The sequence below is a fragment of the Balaenoptera borealis genome, assembly GCF_965194805.1.
Source record: "Balaenoptera borealis genome assembly, chromosome: 8".
In the NCBI taxonomy this organism is placed as follows: Eukaryota; Metazoa; Chordata; class Mammalia; order Artiodactyla; family Balaenopteridae; genus Balaenoptera; species Balaenoptera borealis.
Window position 1 is genome coordinate 40,423,586 of NC_138865.1, and position 20,428 is coordinate 40,444,013.

At 34.6% G+C, this 20,428-nt stretch overlaps 1 protein-coding gene across 2 annotated transcripts in view; it reads left to right on the forward strand.

The window, feature by feature from the left end:
* Window positions 1-20,428, forward strand: part of GKAP1 (G kinase anchoring protein 1) — an 80,475-nt gene that overhangs the window by 9,194 nt on the left and 50,853 nt on the right. For both annotated transcript variants that reach the window (XM_082401241.1, XM_082401240.1), the window contains exons 4-7: window positions 2,018-2,161; window positions 10,987-11,064; window positions 15,005-15,128; window positions 17,537-17,559. In XM_082401241.1, coding sequence (XP_082257367.1) covers window positions 2,018-2,161; window positions 10,987-11,064; window positions 15,005-15,128; window positions 17,537-17,559 — 369 coding nt within the window. The remainder of the gene's footprint in view (window positions 1-2,017; window positions 2,162-10,986; window positions 11,065-15,004; window positions 15,129-17,536; window positions 17,560-20,428) is intronic.

A 20,428-nucleotide genomic window follows, 5' to 3' on the forward strand; every position in this document is an offset into this window, starting at 1 on the left:
CATATATACATTCATATTTTACGTAAATGAAAATGAGACTATATAATAGACTTTCATAACTGGCTTTTTTAAAATTAGCATGAGCAGTTTTCCATATGAGTAAATAAAGATCTACGTTATTTTAAATGACTCCACATTATTTAAAATTATGTGGCTTTGTCATAGTTTACTTAATCAGATTGTTGTGATAAACATTTAGGTTGTTTCCCCTTTTTTCTTTTTCTTTTTTTTTTTTTTTTACTGTTATAGACAATAAGCCTATGACTAGACAATAAGCCTATGACTAGCCTTGAACATACATTTTTATGCATTTGATGGTCATCTGTTTCTTAAGGGTAGTAAACAGGCCCTTCTCCCCTAGACATGCCTAGCATGAGTTACATGACCAACATTTAATGCGCCCATTTATTTTTAAAAGAAACGTTGAAAAACAACTCTAGCCTGTGTCTGTTTGTCTTTTAACAGAAGAAGCAGTCAGGTATTAAGGACTTTTCTCAATATCACTTAATGAGAGAAGTAGTAAAAGTGTTTTTTTCCCCCCTATATTCATTTTATAATATCCCAAGACTTAGAAAAGGCCTTTCCAATTTGTTTATTTCCATCACCATTGCTTTCTAAGTATCTCTTTAAAATGCTGCCACACAGAGAGTCACTTTAAAAGACATTTTTTCTCACCATACAACCTTTCAGAAGTTCAGTCTTACAGAACTTTTGATTGCCCACCATTTTCTTTTTGGTATTAGATGTGGGGAACAGAAAATAAGGTAATAGTGGAGTTTACATTACATTGCTGAGAATGAGCCTGAGGATCCTCCCTTCCCACTTCCACAGCTATAGTTCTGTCAGTCTACTTTCTGTAATAAATCAGTAGTGTACCTGCCATGGCTTTGTCTCTAGCAGCATCCCCTCTACTCTGTCTTTTCCACAGCAGAAAGCAGCTGCTTAAAGCGATGTTTGTATCTCATCACTCCCTCTTGCAGAACAGTCTATTGATTATCAGTTAAATTGTTGATCCTTGATTTGAAGCCTCTTCATTGGTTTCCTAGGGCTGCTGTAACAAAGTACCACAAACCAGGTGGCTTAAAACAACAGAAATTTATTCTCTTAACAGTTCTAGAGGCTGGAAGTTCTAACCATGGCGTCAGCAGGGCCAGGCGCTCTCTGAGACTGAGTAGAATCCCTCCTTGCCTCTTCCTAGTTTCTTATGGTAGCTGTCAGTCCTTGACATTCCTTGGCTAGTGGCTGCATCTTTCCAGTCTGCCTCTTTTGTTACATGGTGTTCTCTTTGTGTATCTTTGTCTATACCCTTCATTGGATTAGGGCCCACCCTAATTCAGTATAACCTTAATCTTAACTTGATTATATTTGCAAAGATCCTATTTCCAAATAAGGTCCCATTCACAGACAGCAAGGGTTAGGCCTACAAGATATTTTTTGAGAGAATACAATTTAATCCATAGTAGCCTCTCAGTATTTTTCTCCCTGTTTCAACCTCTGTGACTAAGATTTTTCTTATTGTTGGGAGTGGCTTGACCAGTACAGTTTTAGTTCATTATGTTACTTTGTGGACTAGGCCCTGTATTTTTAAGGACTAGCAAAGTAGTTAGAGTTCCTTAAGCTATCTTCTCTCACTATTTAAACTTTTAAATTTATAAGCTATTAAACTTTAATCTTATTGAACCCTATTGTTTTGTATTTTAAAAGCATACTTGTTATCCTGTTCTCTACTCCTATAAACTTCCCTTTAGTAAAGCAGACTCATTAAAATGGTGGTATAATAGAGTATAATCCATTCTCACTTATTAATCATTTCATCTAGAAATCCACCAAAATTATCTCAAATGCTGGTGAAATTAGCATTCTACAAAAGACTACAAAAAATTCAAATAGTGACTTTGTGAGTTAGCATAATGAGTATTTAGAAGTATAAAAATATTGATTTCTTAACTTCCAAAAAAATCATTTGTATCCCAGGATTGGTAAACTGAATTTAATTTTTTGTTTGTTTGTTTCATAGCTCAGGAATCTTGCTTTTAAGAAAATTCCCCAGAAATCCTCCCATGCCATTTGTAATGCTCAGCATGAGCTATCATTACCAAACCCGGTACAGAAGGATTCACGGGAAGAAAATTGGCAAGAGTGGAGACAAAGAGATGAGCAGGTACAGCTAAGTAAATCAAATTGTTTTGCTTTGGTTTTCAGTGAATTTTTGCATTTTTAAGATAGCAGTGCATCTGACCATGACACCACTGTTCTGAGGAGCATTTTATATTGGATTAACTCACATGTGTTTGCTACTTTTTATAAGAGGTTCTGGTTTTTATCTACTAGGAAAGCAGATTGACACATTTATTATATTTGTTAGTTTTGGCAATTTCAAGCAGTTATTTTCTGAGTTTTAAATTCATCTGCCTTTTTACAAATGAGGGAGATATAGGGAAGGGAGAAAAACAGGATTAAATTATTTCAAGTAAAAAAAATCACATTTGTAAGACCAGAGGTCTCTTATTAAAAATACTCAGTGAAATCATTAGAGAAGTGCAAATCAAAACTACAATGAGGTATCACCTCACACCAGTCAGAATCGTCATCATCAAAAAATCTACAAACAATAAATGCTGGAGAGGGTGTGGAGAAAAGGGAACCCTCTTGCAGTGTTGGTGGGAATGTAAATTGATACAGCCACTATGGAGAACAGTATGGAGGTTCCTTAAAAACTAAAAATAGGACTACTGTACGACCCAGTAATCCCACTACTGGGCATATACTCTGAGAAAACCATAATTCAAAAGGAGTCATGTACCACAATGTTCATTGCAGCTCTATTTCCAATAGCCAGGACGTGGAAGCAACCTAAGTGTCCATCAACTGATGAATGGACAGAGAAGATGTGGCACATATATACAATGGAATATTACTCAGCCATAAAAAAAACTTGAGTTATTTGTAGTGAGGTGAATGTACCTAGAGACTCACACAGAGTGAAGTAAGTCAGAAAGAGAAAAACAAATACCGTATGCTCACACATATATATGGAATCTAAAAAAAAAAAAAAAGTCCTGAAGAACCTAGGGGCAGGACAGGAATAAAGACGCCAACGTAGAGAATAGACTTGAGGACACGGGAAGGGGGAGGGGTAAGCTGGGACGAAGTGAGAGAGTGGCATGGACATATATACGCTACCAAATGTAAAATAGATAGCTAGTGGGAAGCAGTGCATAGCACAGGGAGATCAGCTCCGTGCTTTGTGTCCACCTAGAGGCGTGGGATAGGGAGGGTGGGAGGGAGGAGATATGGGGATATATGTATATGTATAGCTGATTCACTTTGTTATAAAGCAGAAACTAACACAGCATTGTAAAGCAATTATACTCCAATAAAGATGTTAAAAAAAAAATACTCAGTGACAGTTTTACTTAAAGAAAGAAAGACTTTGAGGAGAAACTTTTCCTTTTCAACCTTGTTGTAAAATAGTTTATGACATTTGTTTGTTTTTTTTAACCTATTTACACGATGTTTTGTTCTTTTATGCCTCTATTAAATAAATGTCATTAATAACCAAATCAAAGAGATAATTTAATAAAACCAATCAATTTCTTTTTGTGTGTGTGGTATCCAGGAAAATAACACACTAAGCCTGGAATGTACTCTAGGAGGTGCTGTATGTATGGGAAATTAATAGTTATTTTCTTATCTGCTAAACTGCCATTTGATCTGTTGGGAATAGGTATTGTTTTAGCAGATGTTTGGCTTAATGGAGTGGCTATACCTATCATGCTTGGGTTACCAGTTTTAAAAGAATTAGACTAGGGACTTCCCTGGTGGTGCAGTGGTTAAGACTGCCTGCCAATGCAGGGGACACGGGTTCGATCCCTGGTCCAGGAAGATCCCACATGCCATGGAGCAACTAAGCCCGTGCGCCACAACTACTGAGCCTGTGCTCTAGAGCCCACGAGCCACAACTACTGAGTCTGCGTGCCACAACTACTGAAGCCCACGCGCCTAGAGCCCGTGCTCCACAACAAGAGGAGCCACTGCAATGAGAAGCCCGTGCACTGCAATGAAGAGTAGCCCCTGCTCGCCACAACTAGAGAAAGTCCGTGTGCAGCAACAGAGACCCAACGCAGCCAATAAATAAATAAATAAATAAATAAATAAATAAATACATGTTCCTGTAAAAAAAAAAAAGAAAGAATTAGACTATACTGAACTACGCTCTTATCATAAACTACGTTAATTATAACATTTTCTATAGAATTTTGTAGTGCCTCAGGCTCATCTTTACGAGCATCAGTTATTACACTAGGGCTGTGCAAAAATGGTATTTCCGAGCATTGGTAAACTGGATAAATCATCTTGTATTTTTCTAGAGGGGTTATTTGATTCTTTTTCCCTTCTACAGCATTCATTATGACAAATTTTTTCTGGTTTACATGTATTATTAACGTAATGATCTACTTGTTTAGGCAGTAATAGAATTTGCTAGTGTCTTCACCAGAGAGAATTTCTCCCAGTGGCCCAAGAGGCACTGGAAAATTAATAAAGGAAAACTACTCAATTTTGCACCACAATAAATGCCACGTAATAGGGGAACTTAAGCACATATTTGATTGCCCTTCTTCCTGCCGCCATTGATTGCTGCCAAAATGACCAGGTAATTATGAGAAGGAAATAGTCAACTTGGCCCCAACCCTATATAAAAATATCATCCAAGGCTGAGGAACTTTGAGGAATTTCTGCTGGATATACTATTGATGGGTCACTTAGGAAAACCTGGTACCTTATTTGGAAGTCTCACTTGTAGGAAAATAATCAAGGTCATGAGAAGTAAAGTAGTTCTTGGGATAATTACAGTGACAAGTGAAGAAGAGATAAGGGCAAGCTTTGGGACTGATGGACAATATACCACCTGGAATCTATTTTACTGTGTGGAATAATAGATTTTAAAAGTAGGGACCAGACAGTGACTGTACTAGGCAGAAGGTATGCAGTTGTGGTGGGTGTTCTCCCTCACACAGGGAAACAGCACTATGAGAAGCTCCATGTGTTGAGGGCTGAGCCAGTCAAAAAGCGGGATATAGAAATCCTGTCTGTTATGTGGCTGCTTATTTTAAACACAAAAGAGAAATGCTAAGACAAAGTTTACTACTCCTAAATTATCAAAGCGATAATGTAAATTTACATTGGCTAAGCCTCAGCATAAAATCTGAGAGCTGGCATTAAACAGCAACAAGATAGACAGTAAAGAAACATCCACTCCACTTACTTAGAAGCAAACACTGCATCTTAGTTGATCTCATGTCAGCTGAAGAAAAGTTTCTGCCACATAAAAGGAGAAGAACATTGTACTTAATGTCCAAAGTGAAAGTGTACTTTGAAAAAGATTTGCTACAGGGAACAGAGAAATTGATTTTAGACAGCACCTATTTTTTGCTTTAATAAAAACCAAGGAGCTAGAACATTTTGTAAAAGTCAAGGTGACGGTAATGTTATATAAAAAGGTGAAATAATAGACTGAGATGAAAAATCGGGTAAGAGAAATTGAAAGGGAGATGAGCAGAATACAAAATTTCTTTGCAGAGATGTATACATCAAAGGAGGTATACGTTTCACACTTGAAGTCGGTAGATTTTATGTGATATGTGATACATAAAATATGTGAATTATATCTCAGTAAAGCTGTTTAAAAAAAAGAATAGGCCATGACTTTGATTTGATTGTATTCAGAATTTTTACCATTTCTTTTTAATATTGAATCAAGATCAAGAGCCATATTGTTCACCATCACTTGTTGCCTGGGAATAAATCTCAGTGTAGATGTTGTTCAGGTATAACCTCTTATATTTGTGGTAGTGCATTGATAATACTGATTCCAGTATTTTAAAAATTTTACATCATGGCTCAAAAATAATGAATGAATAGAAAAATCTCTTCTCATGGATATTCAGTGATAAATAGATCAAATTTTATTGTGTATTTCTTACTATTGTTGTATTGATTCAGACTCCACATATCACTGGTTTTGTCCAACTCTGAAGTTGAATATCTGCTAGCATGTGCATAGTTAATTGTTTTTTCACATTGTAGCCTCTAGTACATCTATCTGATAAAGGCATTTTGCTAATAGTTTGTTCTGTTTTTTGTTTGTTTGTGAGTGTGATATTTCTCATTAACCTTGTGGCTGGTATAATAAGTCTCTTGTTGATAGTTTGACTTGCACCTGGTTTTACTATAAGCAGTGCTCTTTGTTTTTTTGGCTTTTTCTTTAGCAACAACATTCATCACTTTTGTTCTGGAAAGCATTACTTAGTACTTGTTCTGTTCTGGAAAGACTCATACAGGTCATTGTGCTTTGGAAGTGAAACAAAAACTATAATGTCTTTAGGCCACTGGTCTGACCATGTTTCATAGCAGGAAGCTAGGAACAAATAGATTGATGACTCAATAAATTGAAATTTCAAATATTTACTATGTTAATTTTCTATTTATAATTTTCCTTTTCATTTGCTTATGTGACAATCACTCTTGTGCTAACACATACAGATTTATATTCTGTATTCACTGTATTAGAGTCCTGTTCATTTTAAAATTTATGTTTTTTATAAGTTGCATTATTTACTATTTTCATTACTACTTTTAATCCTTCAGTGAATCGTTGAACCATTTTTATTACTTTGAGATATAATTAAAGCATACAACTTAATAAATGTAAACAGCACTCAAAAGATATGAAGATGCATTAATTGAGATGAACCGAACCTGTTCATTAGTATGAACATGTAGATACAGTTTTTGTAGAATATTTACAACCTTTAAAATCATAATGTTCAATAAGACTACTGGAAGATTTCTGGGAAATGATTCTGCTTTCCAAATTAGTGAAGGTATATGTTCCACACTTTGAAAATCACTGAGTTAGAGGACCAGAAGGCACTACTGCTACTGTGGCTAAACACTTGGCTGCAAGTGTTAGATGTCCTCAGAATGTTGTTGTGTGTTGTGTTACAATAACCCTGTTCCCCTGAGAAATGAAGATTAATTCTTCATTTGGGATTTGTTTTGCTTGGATTCAAAGTGGGTAAAATTTTTATGGTACTTCAATTTACAAATTTTTAAAAATCTAGTTACAACATATTTACTGTCCTTCTCATTTTTCATTGGTTCTTCATACTCTTTAACTGATCATAAACCCTTGAGCTATAGGTTTATTTATTTAAATAGAAAAAAAATGTTTTACTACTAGATGGGGATAGGAGGCAATGAAGGAAGCCAGGAGGAAGGGGATCTGAAGTACTCCATCTTGGGCACATGTAAGTATCTTCTCCAATCCTGTAGGCATTTTAGTGCCTACTATTTCCTCTTTTTCTTCCTTTCCTCCTCCTCCCATAAGTACAAAGAAAATGATGAGGAATTCTAAATTTGCATACTTAACATATAAGATACTTTTTAAAAATCATGGTTTTAGTTGCATTTTCATGTCCAGTGCCTGTCTTTCAGGCCCAGACTTTTTTTTTCCCTCCCAGTTCTACCTCTACATGTACTGATTAATTACATTGACATCAGTCTTATGATTAACTAATTCTCTAATTAAGGCATGTTTAGGGAATTTGGAATCATGTTTTCTTTCTCTTTCCTGGTATTGTAGTCTTGTGTTACCTTTCTCCCTGTTATCTGGAGTAAAAAATCTTATCTTTGAATCATTCTTCTTTCATTCTTCATATTTAATCAGTGTTCCGAAACTTGGTCATTCTTTGCTGAGAAATAGCCTTCTTTGTTTCCTGCATTGCTATTTTCAGGTCCAGGTTCCTGTATGCTGAGACTACAGTGGTTTAGCCAGACCCATTGATTCTAAGTTCTCATTCTTCTAATATGACAGTTTATTTCTTTAAAATTACTCTTATCAGAGTTCCTCTTTCATCTATCCTGAATCCATAATTTTTAGGGAGTGTCTGGAACCTAATTTTACCCTACCTAAGCAGTCGTATTTTCTACTATTCTCCAACATAGAGAAGGGGAATTCTAATTTATTGTGTGTAACTCTTGTGCCAGGTAGGCACTGTGCTAGGTACTTTACATATATTATAGCTTTAAATTTTCAAAACTACACTGCAAGGTTGATATTTCTGTTTCCTTTTTATTTATGAAGAAACTGAGATTCACAGAAGTTACATAACTTGCCCCGGATCACAGCTAGAATGCGTGGAATAGAAATATAAATTATCCACCTGTGTGATATCCCAAAGTGTGGATTTTTTCCACATCTCTCTTGTATTGCATAGTATTTATCTTTTATCATGTATCCCATAATATATATATTCTTAATATCATACTTTTTGTTCACGTGACTCTTTCCTCCTAAAATTCTTCCATTCATTTTGCTACCTATCCAAATTATATCTCTCCTTTAAGGACCAACTTATTTTCTTTTCTGTATGCTTCTTTGAATTCTATTTCTTGTTTACCTTTTTTCTGTCAACTTTTGTAGCACTTTTAATATCTTATTCTATTTTCTGTATGTCATGTGTGTTAGTTTTTTATTCCCAACTGGAGTAGAAATTCTTTGAGGGCAAAAGCCAAATTTTTGCTGCTACTTTAAAGGACTAGAGGCAAAGCACATAGAGGGTTCTCTGTGAATCCTTATAGGTTGAACCATACAGTGACATTTGGGAAGTTTTTCCTAGTTTTCAAAGAGTTAAACTGAAATTTAAATCATTTTTGCCTAATTGTATTTCCTTGTATACTAGTTTTTGTTAATAATTAAAAGGTAAATGTAAGCTTTAAACTGCTATATTTAGAATCAAATGCTGGGAAGAGCCGTATTTTTCACTTTTAAAAGTTCCATTTCATTCCGTTTTTATCCTTTTCTTAGAATCAGCTGTCTTAATATCTAAGTTACTTGAGATAGTTTGAAAAAAAAAAATAATGACATCTTGCAAGACTCCCAAATTCGTCTCCTCTTCTCCTGCCCACTAATTTATTTTTGGAATATCAGTCAGAATATGTGACATATTGGAAATAATCTTAAACGTGTTTTCTGTAAATGTTAAATGTCGTTAATATGGATTAAAAGCTTAGTGGTAAATTTAACCAACTTTTCTCAGAATAAACTTAAGTAATTTTGTTACTTTTTCTATGTTTGGATGACTGCTATGCTCTAATTGTATTGAATTATTTTGTACTCAGTTTGCTTTGAGTTTAGGTGGAGAAATTGATGTAAACTTCCTTTTTTGTGTAACACTAACATGAATCCACTTCCTTTTTACCTTTTAACTGTATATTGTTTTTTAATATACATTTATATAATAAAGTATTTAAAAGGGTAACCTTTTAAAAAAGGTTACTTTTTCCTGATTATTATTAATTTGGATTGAATTAATTCTTCAGTTCTTTTCAGTTACTCCGTAGAAAAAGTATGTACAGTTTACTTGGGGCTTAACCAGAATTTCTAGTGCTATATGCCCTTATTTACCATTTTAATTCTAACTATTTTTCTCTGAGTTAGATTAATTTTTTTCTGTGATAAACCTGTTTTTTCCTCTTTTTGTTGTCTTAGTATAGGATTGGATGAAATGCTTTGATTAGAAGTAAAAGATTTATTAGTTCATGGTGTCCAGTGTTAACATTTTTCCACTTTTTAAGGTGTCCCTTTGAAACAGATGACTTCTTTTTGGAATTGGTTTCTGTTTTAGTTTAGTGTTTTTTTAAAATCGTTAAACAACAGAAACAATTCTGAATAACTTTGGCAAAAAATAATTTGACAAAAGGATACTGAGTGATTCACAGATTTGAATTAAAAACTAAACAATGAGACCTTGGGAAAGATGGAAATTAAGGAATTCTGGGGTGCTCAGAGGCATGAACTAGTACACTCACTTTTAGAGGCTATCATCAGCTGATTGAACCCCACTTACTTTGTGTTTGTTCTCAAATTTTAGTTCCTAGGAGAACAAAAAAGAGTTAGGTCCTTTGCTCCCATCCTGTTGTTGGTGATACCATACACATATTTGTGTGGGTATGGTAGTGGGTGGTATATAGAATTAGGTGATTGGCTGTCTTGCTGGAATCCTAGGACACTGGATTGAATTGTAGTTATTCAAAGGAATAAAGGAAGGGATTATGGACAGACAAAAACAAGCAATGTCCACTAAATTTATGCTTTTATTATACAGTATGCATAGGTCGACACATACATGTAAACAAATCCAAGATGTTTACATGTGGCAGCTATCCTATTCAGCTGCAGATATACCTTATCCCCAAAGGCAGACAACCCAAAGTCCCGTCCAGCCACTGTACCAATTCTGTTTGGCAATTAGGAAAAGTAATTCTTAGAGAGTGATTTGTTTGGAGGGTGGCAGAAGCTAGATTATAAGAAGTTAAGGTGAGATTGAGCGGTGAGAAAGAGGTACCAAAAGATACAGATCACAAAGAATCATTTTATTATAGTGTTAGAGGAGTTTAAAGGTAGGGAAGTCATACAAAAGGAATAAAAAGATAGCAGTAAAAAGATGCACTACAATTTTTCTGTAACATCAGGCATATACCAGGACAATTGGTCCCTTATTTAAAGGTTCTATACCTGTGAATTAGTCTGTATTAAGTAGATGGTATGTTTTATAATGCTTATTGAGTTTTCAGTATTCTTATATTTTTGAGTAATAATCACTGTTATATTTTCTGTGTCCAAAACTAGATACCATCTTTAACATCTATTACAGTGTCAATTCCTTTGTGAGATTTTTTTTTATTACAGTAAAAAGATTATTATACAACAGATAATTGACAATGAGGAAATAAAAATATCAAAATAGTAAGTTTTTGCTTTGGTATCTTCTATAAAACACAGAGTTCTCTACTTTGGCATGGATAGATAACTTTGGAGAACCTAGACTGTTTATTGAAGTATTTGTTTTCTTATCCTGTATATATTATCGTGTTGTATAATGCTATTATCTGTTTATCGTTAAACTTTCTTTTTATTTTTAGCTGACATCTGAAATGTTTGAAGCAGATCTTGAGAAGGCATTGTTGCTAAGTAAATTAGAATATGAAGAACACAAAAAGGTATTTACACATTTATGGATTTAGATATTTTAGGTTTAAGTGGTCAAAAGTTAGAACCACCCTTCCTGAATTTTGTATAAAAGTTCTTTAAAGTTTGTCCTAAAAATTTATCCTTGTAACAAAGTAATTAACATAAAGTTTTCATGAGATTTCTCCTCAAGTTCTGAGAGATAACAGAAACACGAGCACTAAGCTTTGTCTGGTGATTTGGAATGTTCAGTTAAGAAATTTCTCCAACCAAGATGAAGGGGAGAGAGGAAATGAGGCTAATAGCAGATGATTTATTTTAACTTATTTTAAATGAACATAGAAAATAGTTAAATTTTAAAAATTTAAGTAACTGTGAGTACAGGGGCATCCATTAAGAGACTCTCTGCTAGAGATACACTACTAATTAACTGAAGTAAATAGAAGGACATTTCTGATAATTTGGCCTTGTGAATTCAGCATTTATCACTAAGCTTTGATATTGGGCTGTGTGTTGAAATGCATTCTACAGCTTGTAACTGTAGGGACATTTACGCAAAAAGTAGTGTTTGTTTCCCTTTTCTATGTTTAAACTGAGCATTTATATCATCTCCATATTATTTAACATTGTAGTCCTTTACGTATATTGGGAATTTTTTTTGGTCTGTAAAGTTTATTCAACTTGTGATTACTCAGTGGTTGATCATAAATGGCCTCTGGTCATGCTTAAGGGCCTTTATACTATGTCATTGTACACTAGCTTCTTCACTCAAGAGGAAGGGAGGAGAGGAATTAACATTTACAGTAGATGATTTTGCTATTTATTTATAGCTCAAGGGAAGAGGATGAAGGTTGCCGTTAGACTGGACTTGGTACACTATATGTGTTAGTTTCATTTTCCATGTCCCTATTCCTGTTATCCAGAATAATCAAGAATAACTATAATCCTTGTTGTTACTTGTCCGTTTAGACACAAAGCTGGCAATTACAAAAGTGGATACAGCTAGCTTTACTATGATTTAATCATTTAAATGGACTTTCACATTACACTGGAAAAATCCTTCTGACTTGCCCAGTTTGAAGATAAAATTTATCAAAAAGAATATTATCATACAATGATGATTTGTTGTTGTTAGATATATGTCTACATTCTAAAGCTAAAAGGATTAGCTGTACCTATGGAGAAGGAGTAGAGTAGATGGTGTTGGTAAAATATGCTCCCAGCCAGTTTTCTTGGCGCATAGGCCTGGTACCTAAAAGCATAGGTTTTATCAGGCTATAATGACTCTCAGAGAATGGAGAAACTCCTTTTGTATGTGATGGCTAGTTTGATGTGATTACATTGATGTAGCCATTGAGTTTTAAGTCAATATTCCAATAAAATAACTATAATTATTTTAGCCTAAGGATTTTTATAATAGCCAAGGTGTGGGATGGCATTTTCTATCCTGTCACTCATTCACCAGTTATTTTTTTGACTAGCTAAAATTTGCTAGGCATACAGTCCAAAGATAAAGACATGGTCCAAGCTATTGAGTTCAGTGGAATGAGACACACCCATAATTGTAGTGTATAGTATTGAGAGATTTTATGTTTTCAGTGCAGTGGGAATTCAGGAAGATAGAAGAATTTTCTGTGCTTTTGATGGGGGTGGGTTTTAGGAAAGGATTCTTTTTTTTTATTTGATAAATTTGAATGTTACAATTTGTAAATTTAAGATGTACAGTGTGTTACTTTGATACATTTATATATTTTAATATGATTGCCAGTGAAGCAATATTTATCATATTACAGCATTGTAGTATAGTATTATTGACTATATTCATTATATTTTGCATTGGATCTCTATGGTTTATTTATTACTCATTATAAGTTTGTATACTTAAACACCATACCCCCATCCCCATCCCCATCCCCTGGTAACCACCATTTTACTCATTTTATTTTAACAGGTTTGACTTTTTTTTTTTTTTTTATAGATTCCACATATAAGTGATATCATACAGTACTTGTCTTCCTCTGTCTAACTTATCTCGCTTAGCATAATGTGCTCAAGGTCTATCCATGTTGTCACAAATGGCAGGATATCTTAGGAAAGCGTTCTTAAAGAGGAGTCGTACTCAATGTACTAGAAGTTCAGCAGTAGGCAAGAGAAAGTAGGCATTCTCAGGGAAGGAGTGACAAGTATATGACATGTACACATGAAAGAGTAGCATTTTGAAAAACTATAATTTGCAGACCTAGAGTTGCTGGAGATACTGCCACCAGAATAGAATATAAATAACCTCATGTACAGGCTAAGGAGATTGAGTTTTATACATTTGTTGGCAGAGAGCTGTTGAATATTTTTTTTTTTTTTTTTTTTTTTTTTTTTTTTAAATTTTTATTTATTTATTTATTTTTAATTTATGGCTATGTTGGGTCTTCGTTTCTGTGCGAGGGCCTTCTCCAGTTGTGGCAAGTGGGAGCCACTCTTCATCGCCGTGCGCGGGCCTCTCACCATCGCGGCCTCTCCTGCTGCGGAGCACAGGCTCCAGACACGCAGGCTCAGCAATTGTGGCTCACGGGCCCAGCCGCTCCGCGGCATGTGGGATCCTCCCAGACCAGGGCTCGAACCCGTGTCCCCTGCATTAGCAGGCAGACTCTCAACCACTGCGCCACCAGGGAAGCCCTGTTGAATATTTTTAACTTTCAGATTGATTACAGGTTTTCATTTTAGAAACTTACGCCGTAACGGTGTAGAAGATGAATGGAGGGGCTCAAATTAGAGAGTGTTGCAGTGTCAAGCTAGAGAAGACAGGGGAAGTGACAGAAGGTATGAATAAATGAGAATAGATTTAAGAGATCTTTAGGAGATAAACTCAACAAGACCTAGGGACTAATTTGCATATGAAGTGTATAGGAAGAATAAGCGAGGATGACTGAAGTTTCTAGCCTAGACAGTTGTGTAGATGATGGTGGCATTAAGCAAGGTACTTACTAGAAGATCAAGTAGGGAAGGCAGGGTGAACATATTTAGTTTGCAGATGTTTATTGAACATTCTGTTTGAGTACATACACAAGTCATCAGGTAGAACTTTAAATTTTGAGTTTGAGGAACAACAGGTATAAAGCATAAGAAGAACAGGTTAAGAATGGAATAATGGTAAACAGCGGCTGCATTTTTAAGAATATAGTTGGGGAAAGAGAAACCAGTGAAGGAGACTTAAGAATAGTGAGAAGTGTATTGAGAAAACCAAGAGATGCTTGAAAAAATAATGTCTTTGGGTGGCATTGAAGAGGAGGTTGACTTTAATTTTAGTGTCAGAGACTAGCAGAATCCAGATTTCAGTGTGGTTAAGAAAGGAAATTGAGGGGCTTCCCTGGTAGCACAGTGGTTGGGAATCTGCCTGCCAATGCAGGGGACATGGGTTTGAGCCCTGGTCTGGGAAGATCCCACATGCCGCGGAGCAGCTGGGCCCGTGAGCCACAACTACTGAGCCTGCGCGTCTGGAGCCTGTGCTCCGCAACAAGAGAGGCCGCGATAGTGAGAGGCCCGCGCACCGCAATGAAGAGTGGCCCCCGCTTGCCGCAACTAGAGAAAGCCCTCGCACAGAAACGAAGACCCAACACAGCCAAAAATAAATATAAAAATAAATAAATTAATTAAAAAAAAAAAAAAGAAAAAAAAGAAAGGAAATTGACTGTAGATTATTGTGTTAAGTTTGGTCCTGAAATGAAGAAGAAGAGGGTGGCAACTAGGAGTTACAGACCAAGGAATAGCTTTTTATTTTTATTTTAGTGTTTAAGAGGGAAGAGATTGAGTGTATAAGTAAACAGGTGTCTTTTTATACGGTTTGGCTAGCCTATGTTTTGATTTTCTTATTTGCCTCTTATCTTTAAAAAATAAAACTTTAAGAAACATATTGCCCATTGGTTAGTTGATTTTACTAGTGTTAAACCGAGCTTAATTATTGTTGGTAATTTTTTTTAGGAATATGAAAATGCTGAAAATGCATCAACTCAGTCAAGGGTTATGAATAAAAAAGACAAAAGAAAGACTCATCAGGGAAAAGACAAACCTCTCACAATATCACTAAAAGAGTTTCAATCTGAAGGTAATATACGTATGAAATCTATTACACTAGAGAAGCTATTCTTAGTCCTTGTATAATTTCATTTTAAGTACCTCTCTAATTTTTAAAATAAGTAAAGATTGTTTTATTAATATGTTACTTAGAATGTAAAAAATGTAAACCTGCTTGAAAATAAACTATTTGGGGGTTAAAGTAATTTAAAATCAGTCATTAAAACCTCATAAAATTTCAATAAGAATTTATCTTTATGTATTTCTGAATTTGTTCCTTTTCTAAAACTCACTGAAAATAAAAATTGGTATTTGTAGTTTTTGAGTCATCTTGAAACATATTATTGTCCTTATACATAAATTGATTTGGCTTACACTAGACCAGGAATAGTATTTTCAGATTTCATCCATTATTGGTCAACCTCTTCAAGTTATCTGGAACTATATCTTAGAAAATTAAAACGTAAATTTTTAGAGTGGGACTTATTACCAGAAATCTCTTTATAACATCATTTGTATTGGTTTTATTGAACAAAGAAGACAGAAGGAAATTATACCATCCACTGAACTTTTGAAGACAGAGCACAAAGCACATTATTTTTGAATTGGGAAATGGTGAAAACTCTTAAGTCTGTGCTGTATAATATGGTAACTACTATTCATGTGTGGCAATTTAAAGATCAGTTAATTAAAATGAACTAAAATTTAAAATTCCTTAGTTGCATTAACCACATTTGGTGCTCAGTAGCCACATGTAACTAGTAGCTTCAATGTTAGACAGCACAGGTATAGAACATTACTGTCATCACAGAAAATTTTGATGAAGAGTGCTGTGCTATACCAATCAGAATAGTTGCTAACCGGAGAAACAACAAGGTCCTACTGTATAGCGCAAGGAACTGTATTCAGAAAGAAAAAAGAGTAGTTGCTGACCAAATGAACAGCTCTTTCTTCATTGACCAAGAAGTCAGTTTGACTCATATGAATTTAAGCTTAATACATTGGGCATTAGTTCCATGAGGATTAATAAGACCATAGCAATAATCTAAAAAAAACCAAAACCCCAAAATACTTTACTGTTTTCAGAAACAAGCCTACCTGTGAAGTTAGGAATAAATTTAGAGAATCATATTGTTTTCATTTAAGGATGAGAAAACTTTTCCCTATAGTCTGCTTCTCTAAGTTGCTTTGTTTCGGGGTTAAAAAGAACAGATACATGTTAAATTTCCAACTTTAGTAAGAAAGATTTTAATATAAGAATTATGTCATTAAAAACTAGACAGAGACATGAAAAGAATGCTTTTTAAAACTTCTTTATTTTCATATGTTTAAGTACTATGTAAATTTATTAGGTGCATTGAGAAAGACATTAGTGTGATACTGTTAAAGGGAAGCTGTACAACTATTTCAAAACATGATTAACACAGTCATAGTTCTTCCTTGGGTTTCTGGCATCACATTGTATACTAGGTAGAACATGCTAGAAGAATGACTGGATAACCCACCAGGATTTGGTAGTTTGACCTGAAACATGTGATTTTGACATTTACTGGGTTTATGGACTCTATTCTGATCAACAGATGCTTTAGAGAACTGGACCAGCTTTTAGATTCTCAAATAGATTTCTCATAAGAAGCTATGCTATTAAATTATTTTTAGTCCTTGAGAATGGAAAATTTCTGCTGTGCACGAGAAGCATTGTTAAATATTAGATATCCTGATCATCTCCAATTTAAGAACACTTGCTACCTATTTGTACTTTAGTTCAACCTTATATCTGTGTGGATTCCCTATGTCTTCCTTGTAATCACTTCCCAGAAATACTGTGTTGTTACTAAGTCAATGATTTGTTTAATTTGGATATAGTTATGCCATCTTTTTTGTATTCATTTATAAACATTAATTTTTAGGATTTTTTTCACAGTATTATCAAATCACTATGATATGTATTTTTAAAATTAAAAAAAAACTAGGTAATAGTTTTGAAGGACACAAATTACTATTCTACCTTTTATTTTATTCCACAAAGGCAGTGATCTGTACAATTTTTACAGTAACAGTACCCTGTGATTGATTTTAGACATACTTACCCCCCCTGCAAGTTCTTCCCCCGCAAAATTATGTGAAACCACAAATCTAAAATATATGGGATTCAAATGTTTAAAATTTAATAATACCCCTTGGTATGGGTGGCATTTACTGGGATATAAGTCTTTTAAGCTGAGCAAATTAGTAATTATATGGTAAATTTTAACATCATATCCCTAGAAAAGTAAATTCTGATGTGAGTCCCAGACAACCCCCAAATGTCTTCTGTAACTCTTATTATAATTTTGAAATTCTTTTCAATAACTTTGTTTAAATATTTTTTACATACTGAAATATTTTATATGTTTATGTCCTTCAGTGAAGTCTCACCATTTTTTTTTTCATTTACAGATCACATTAGTAAAAAGACTGAGGTAAGTATTATTATAACCATCTTTATTCTAGAAAACACTTGATGATTTTTTTTGTTTGTTTTTTATTTATTTATTTATTTATTTTTGGCTGCGTTGGGTCTTTGCTGCTGCGTGCGGGCTTTCTCTAGTTGCAGTGAGCGGAGGCTACTCTTCGTTGCAGTGTGCAGGCTTCTCATTGTGGTGGCTTACCTTGTTGCAGAGCACGGGCTGTAGGCACACGGGCTTCAGTAGTTGTGGCTTGCGGGCTCTAGAGTGCAGGATCAGTAGTTGTGGCGCACGGGCTTAGTTGCTCCGCGGCATGTGGGATCTTCCCAGACCAGGGCTCGAACCCGTGTCCCCTGCGTTGGCAGGAGGATTCTTAACCACTGTGCCACCAGGGAAACCCACTTGATGGTTTTAAGAATGATACTTTAGTGTTTAGCAGTAAGTCTGTTTTGAGACATAGCTATTTAACCCATTAGCTTGTCATGAATGAACTCAATCCTGTCTCTGGCAATTAAAAGGATATAAAGTACATTACAGTAGAATAAAAATACTATTTGCATGCAGTATAATATCGTTTGACTTTAGCATCCTAATTGTTGTGTGTCTGAAGGTTACCACATGTAAGCTTAAAATTTTAGGGAAAAGTGGTGTAACGCTTCAATCTTTACTAAAAAACATCCTGAAACCATGCCTCAGGATATTTTGGAATTATGGAAGTTGTGAGGTAAGCTGTGATTTTATAGTTTATATCTGTGAATAAGATAACCTGATCATATACTTCTCTTACCATTCACCATTAGAGGGTAGTGCAGCCTACACATAATTTCCTAGTGTTATTGATTACTTTTTTTCTTTTAAGACTCTAATACAGCCTCTATAAACCTTTTAGAATTGGAAGATACTACTATAAAATCTCTTCTAATATTGAGGAAGTTACTAATAAAATGTTAGAGTTCTTTTGACTTCTTTAGGTAATAATTGAAAGTTTCATTATTCTTCTGTTACATATTATTCTTTTTTTTTTTTTTTTTTTTTTTAAATTTATTTATCTATTTATATTTTATTCTTGGCTGTGTTGGGTCCTCGCCCCTGTGCGAGGGCCCTCTCCAGTTGCGGCAAGCAGGGGCCACTCTTCATCGCGGTGCGCGGGCCTCTCACCGTCGCGGAGCACAGGCTCCAGACGCGCAGGCCCAGCAGTTGTGGCCCACGGGCCCAGTCGCTCCGCGGCATGTGGGATCTTCCCAGACCAGGGCTCGAACCCGTGTCCCCTGCGTTGGCAGGCAGATTCTCAACCACTGCGCCACCAGGGAAGCCCACATATTATTCTTGTTAGTAATTCCATTAATTGATTTTTTTAAATGGTCACATGTTCCTTGATTTCACTTTAGAATGCATACATGGTTTTGAGCACTTTTTGTTGTTGTTGTTTTAGGTGTTTTCTTGACAGGTCAGGGAAATGAAATCCATCTCTGAGAAAACCACATCTAAATAACTCTTTGACTATATTAATAATATAGTCCTCAACTATGCACACAAGCACAAAATTGATTTGTTGTTAGACAGATGATAGAAATTCTTTTAAAGTTATTTACAAACCACTGTCACTGTTTTTAGATTAAAATTTAAATGACTGCAAATATAGACTGAGTATTAATTATATGTTTGAAAGTGGAAAACATGTACTTTTGGACTGATTTCAATTTTTTTTTACCCATTGATTTATTTGGAGGATAGTTTTATGCAAATGAGAAAGCAAATACAAATGGTACACCCTGTTCTTAAGATACTACCAGCAACTGGTAGTGGAGGGAAAAATAATTTTTATAAACTATTCATGCTTGCTTTTTCTTCTTCACTGATTTGAAAGAAAAAAATGCAGACTGACAGGATCTCATCTATTTAATATACTTAACCCAAGTTGTATTTAAACAAGCATAGGTATGTGACATAGCATATGTTTTGTCTCTCATTATAGTTTTAGAGCTGTTTTCTATTATTAAATAATTTGATGTGTAATAAAATTCACTTTGAGTAATCCTGATGATTAAGACATTTTAAACATTTGTAAATGCATTCTAATTATAATTTATTTCCTACATAACTATTTTAAGAAATTGGTCAAAAGAATATGTAATTCACATTATCCTATGACACTTGTTAAAAATATACCAAAGTTATGTTGTATTTCTGTTAGTATTATTATTCATTTTCTCGGGACTTGGATATTTAAATGTGCAGTGGTTATGCCATTGTTCTAGGAATTTAGAAAAACTTTTTTCTGGAGAGTTTAAAAAATAAGTCTGAAAAAAATTCTCATTTCAACTCTAAAATGAGATATGTTTTCTACTCCTAAAAATGTACTAATTTTTGTTACCTTGTATGCTCAATAATTGACTTAATTCTTTCCATATTTAATATGTCACTTATGCCAAGAGATTTTTTCCCATGGGTACTCTAAAATTCCCAACCTCTGTCGAGAGCAAAGGCATGGTATCTTAGCCATCCCCTTTTAAGTCAGGAGTTTACTGGGTAAAATTCAAAAAAGAAGAGATGTTTACTTTATTGCTTGGTGAGGATGAGTACTTGAACTGCCTGTATATTTCTGTAGCTGCTAGCTAAATGTGTTCTCAGGTTAATTTCGTCATTCTCCCTTTTCTTTCTCCATCCATCTTGGTTATGTGTTATTAATCTCAGTGTTTTCTTTTCAGTCCCAGTTCTTTTTAATCTCTCTCACCCTAAAGCAATTGGAATAAAAATGACACTTGTAGGAGTAGAAGGTGGGAACAATTAAATTTTCTTCTTTGGATGTCCAGGAGATGTTACACTGTTAAATCAGTACCCTCCCCGTTATTCACTGCAATAGTCAAGAAGATCCCAAGAGAAT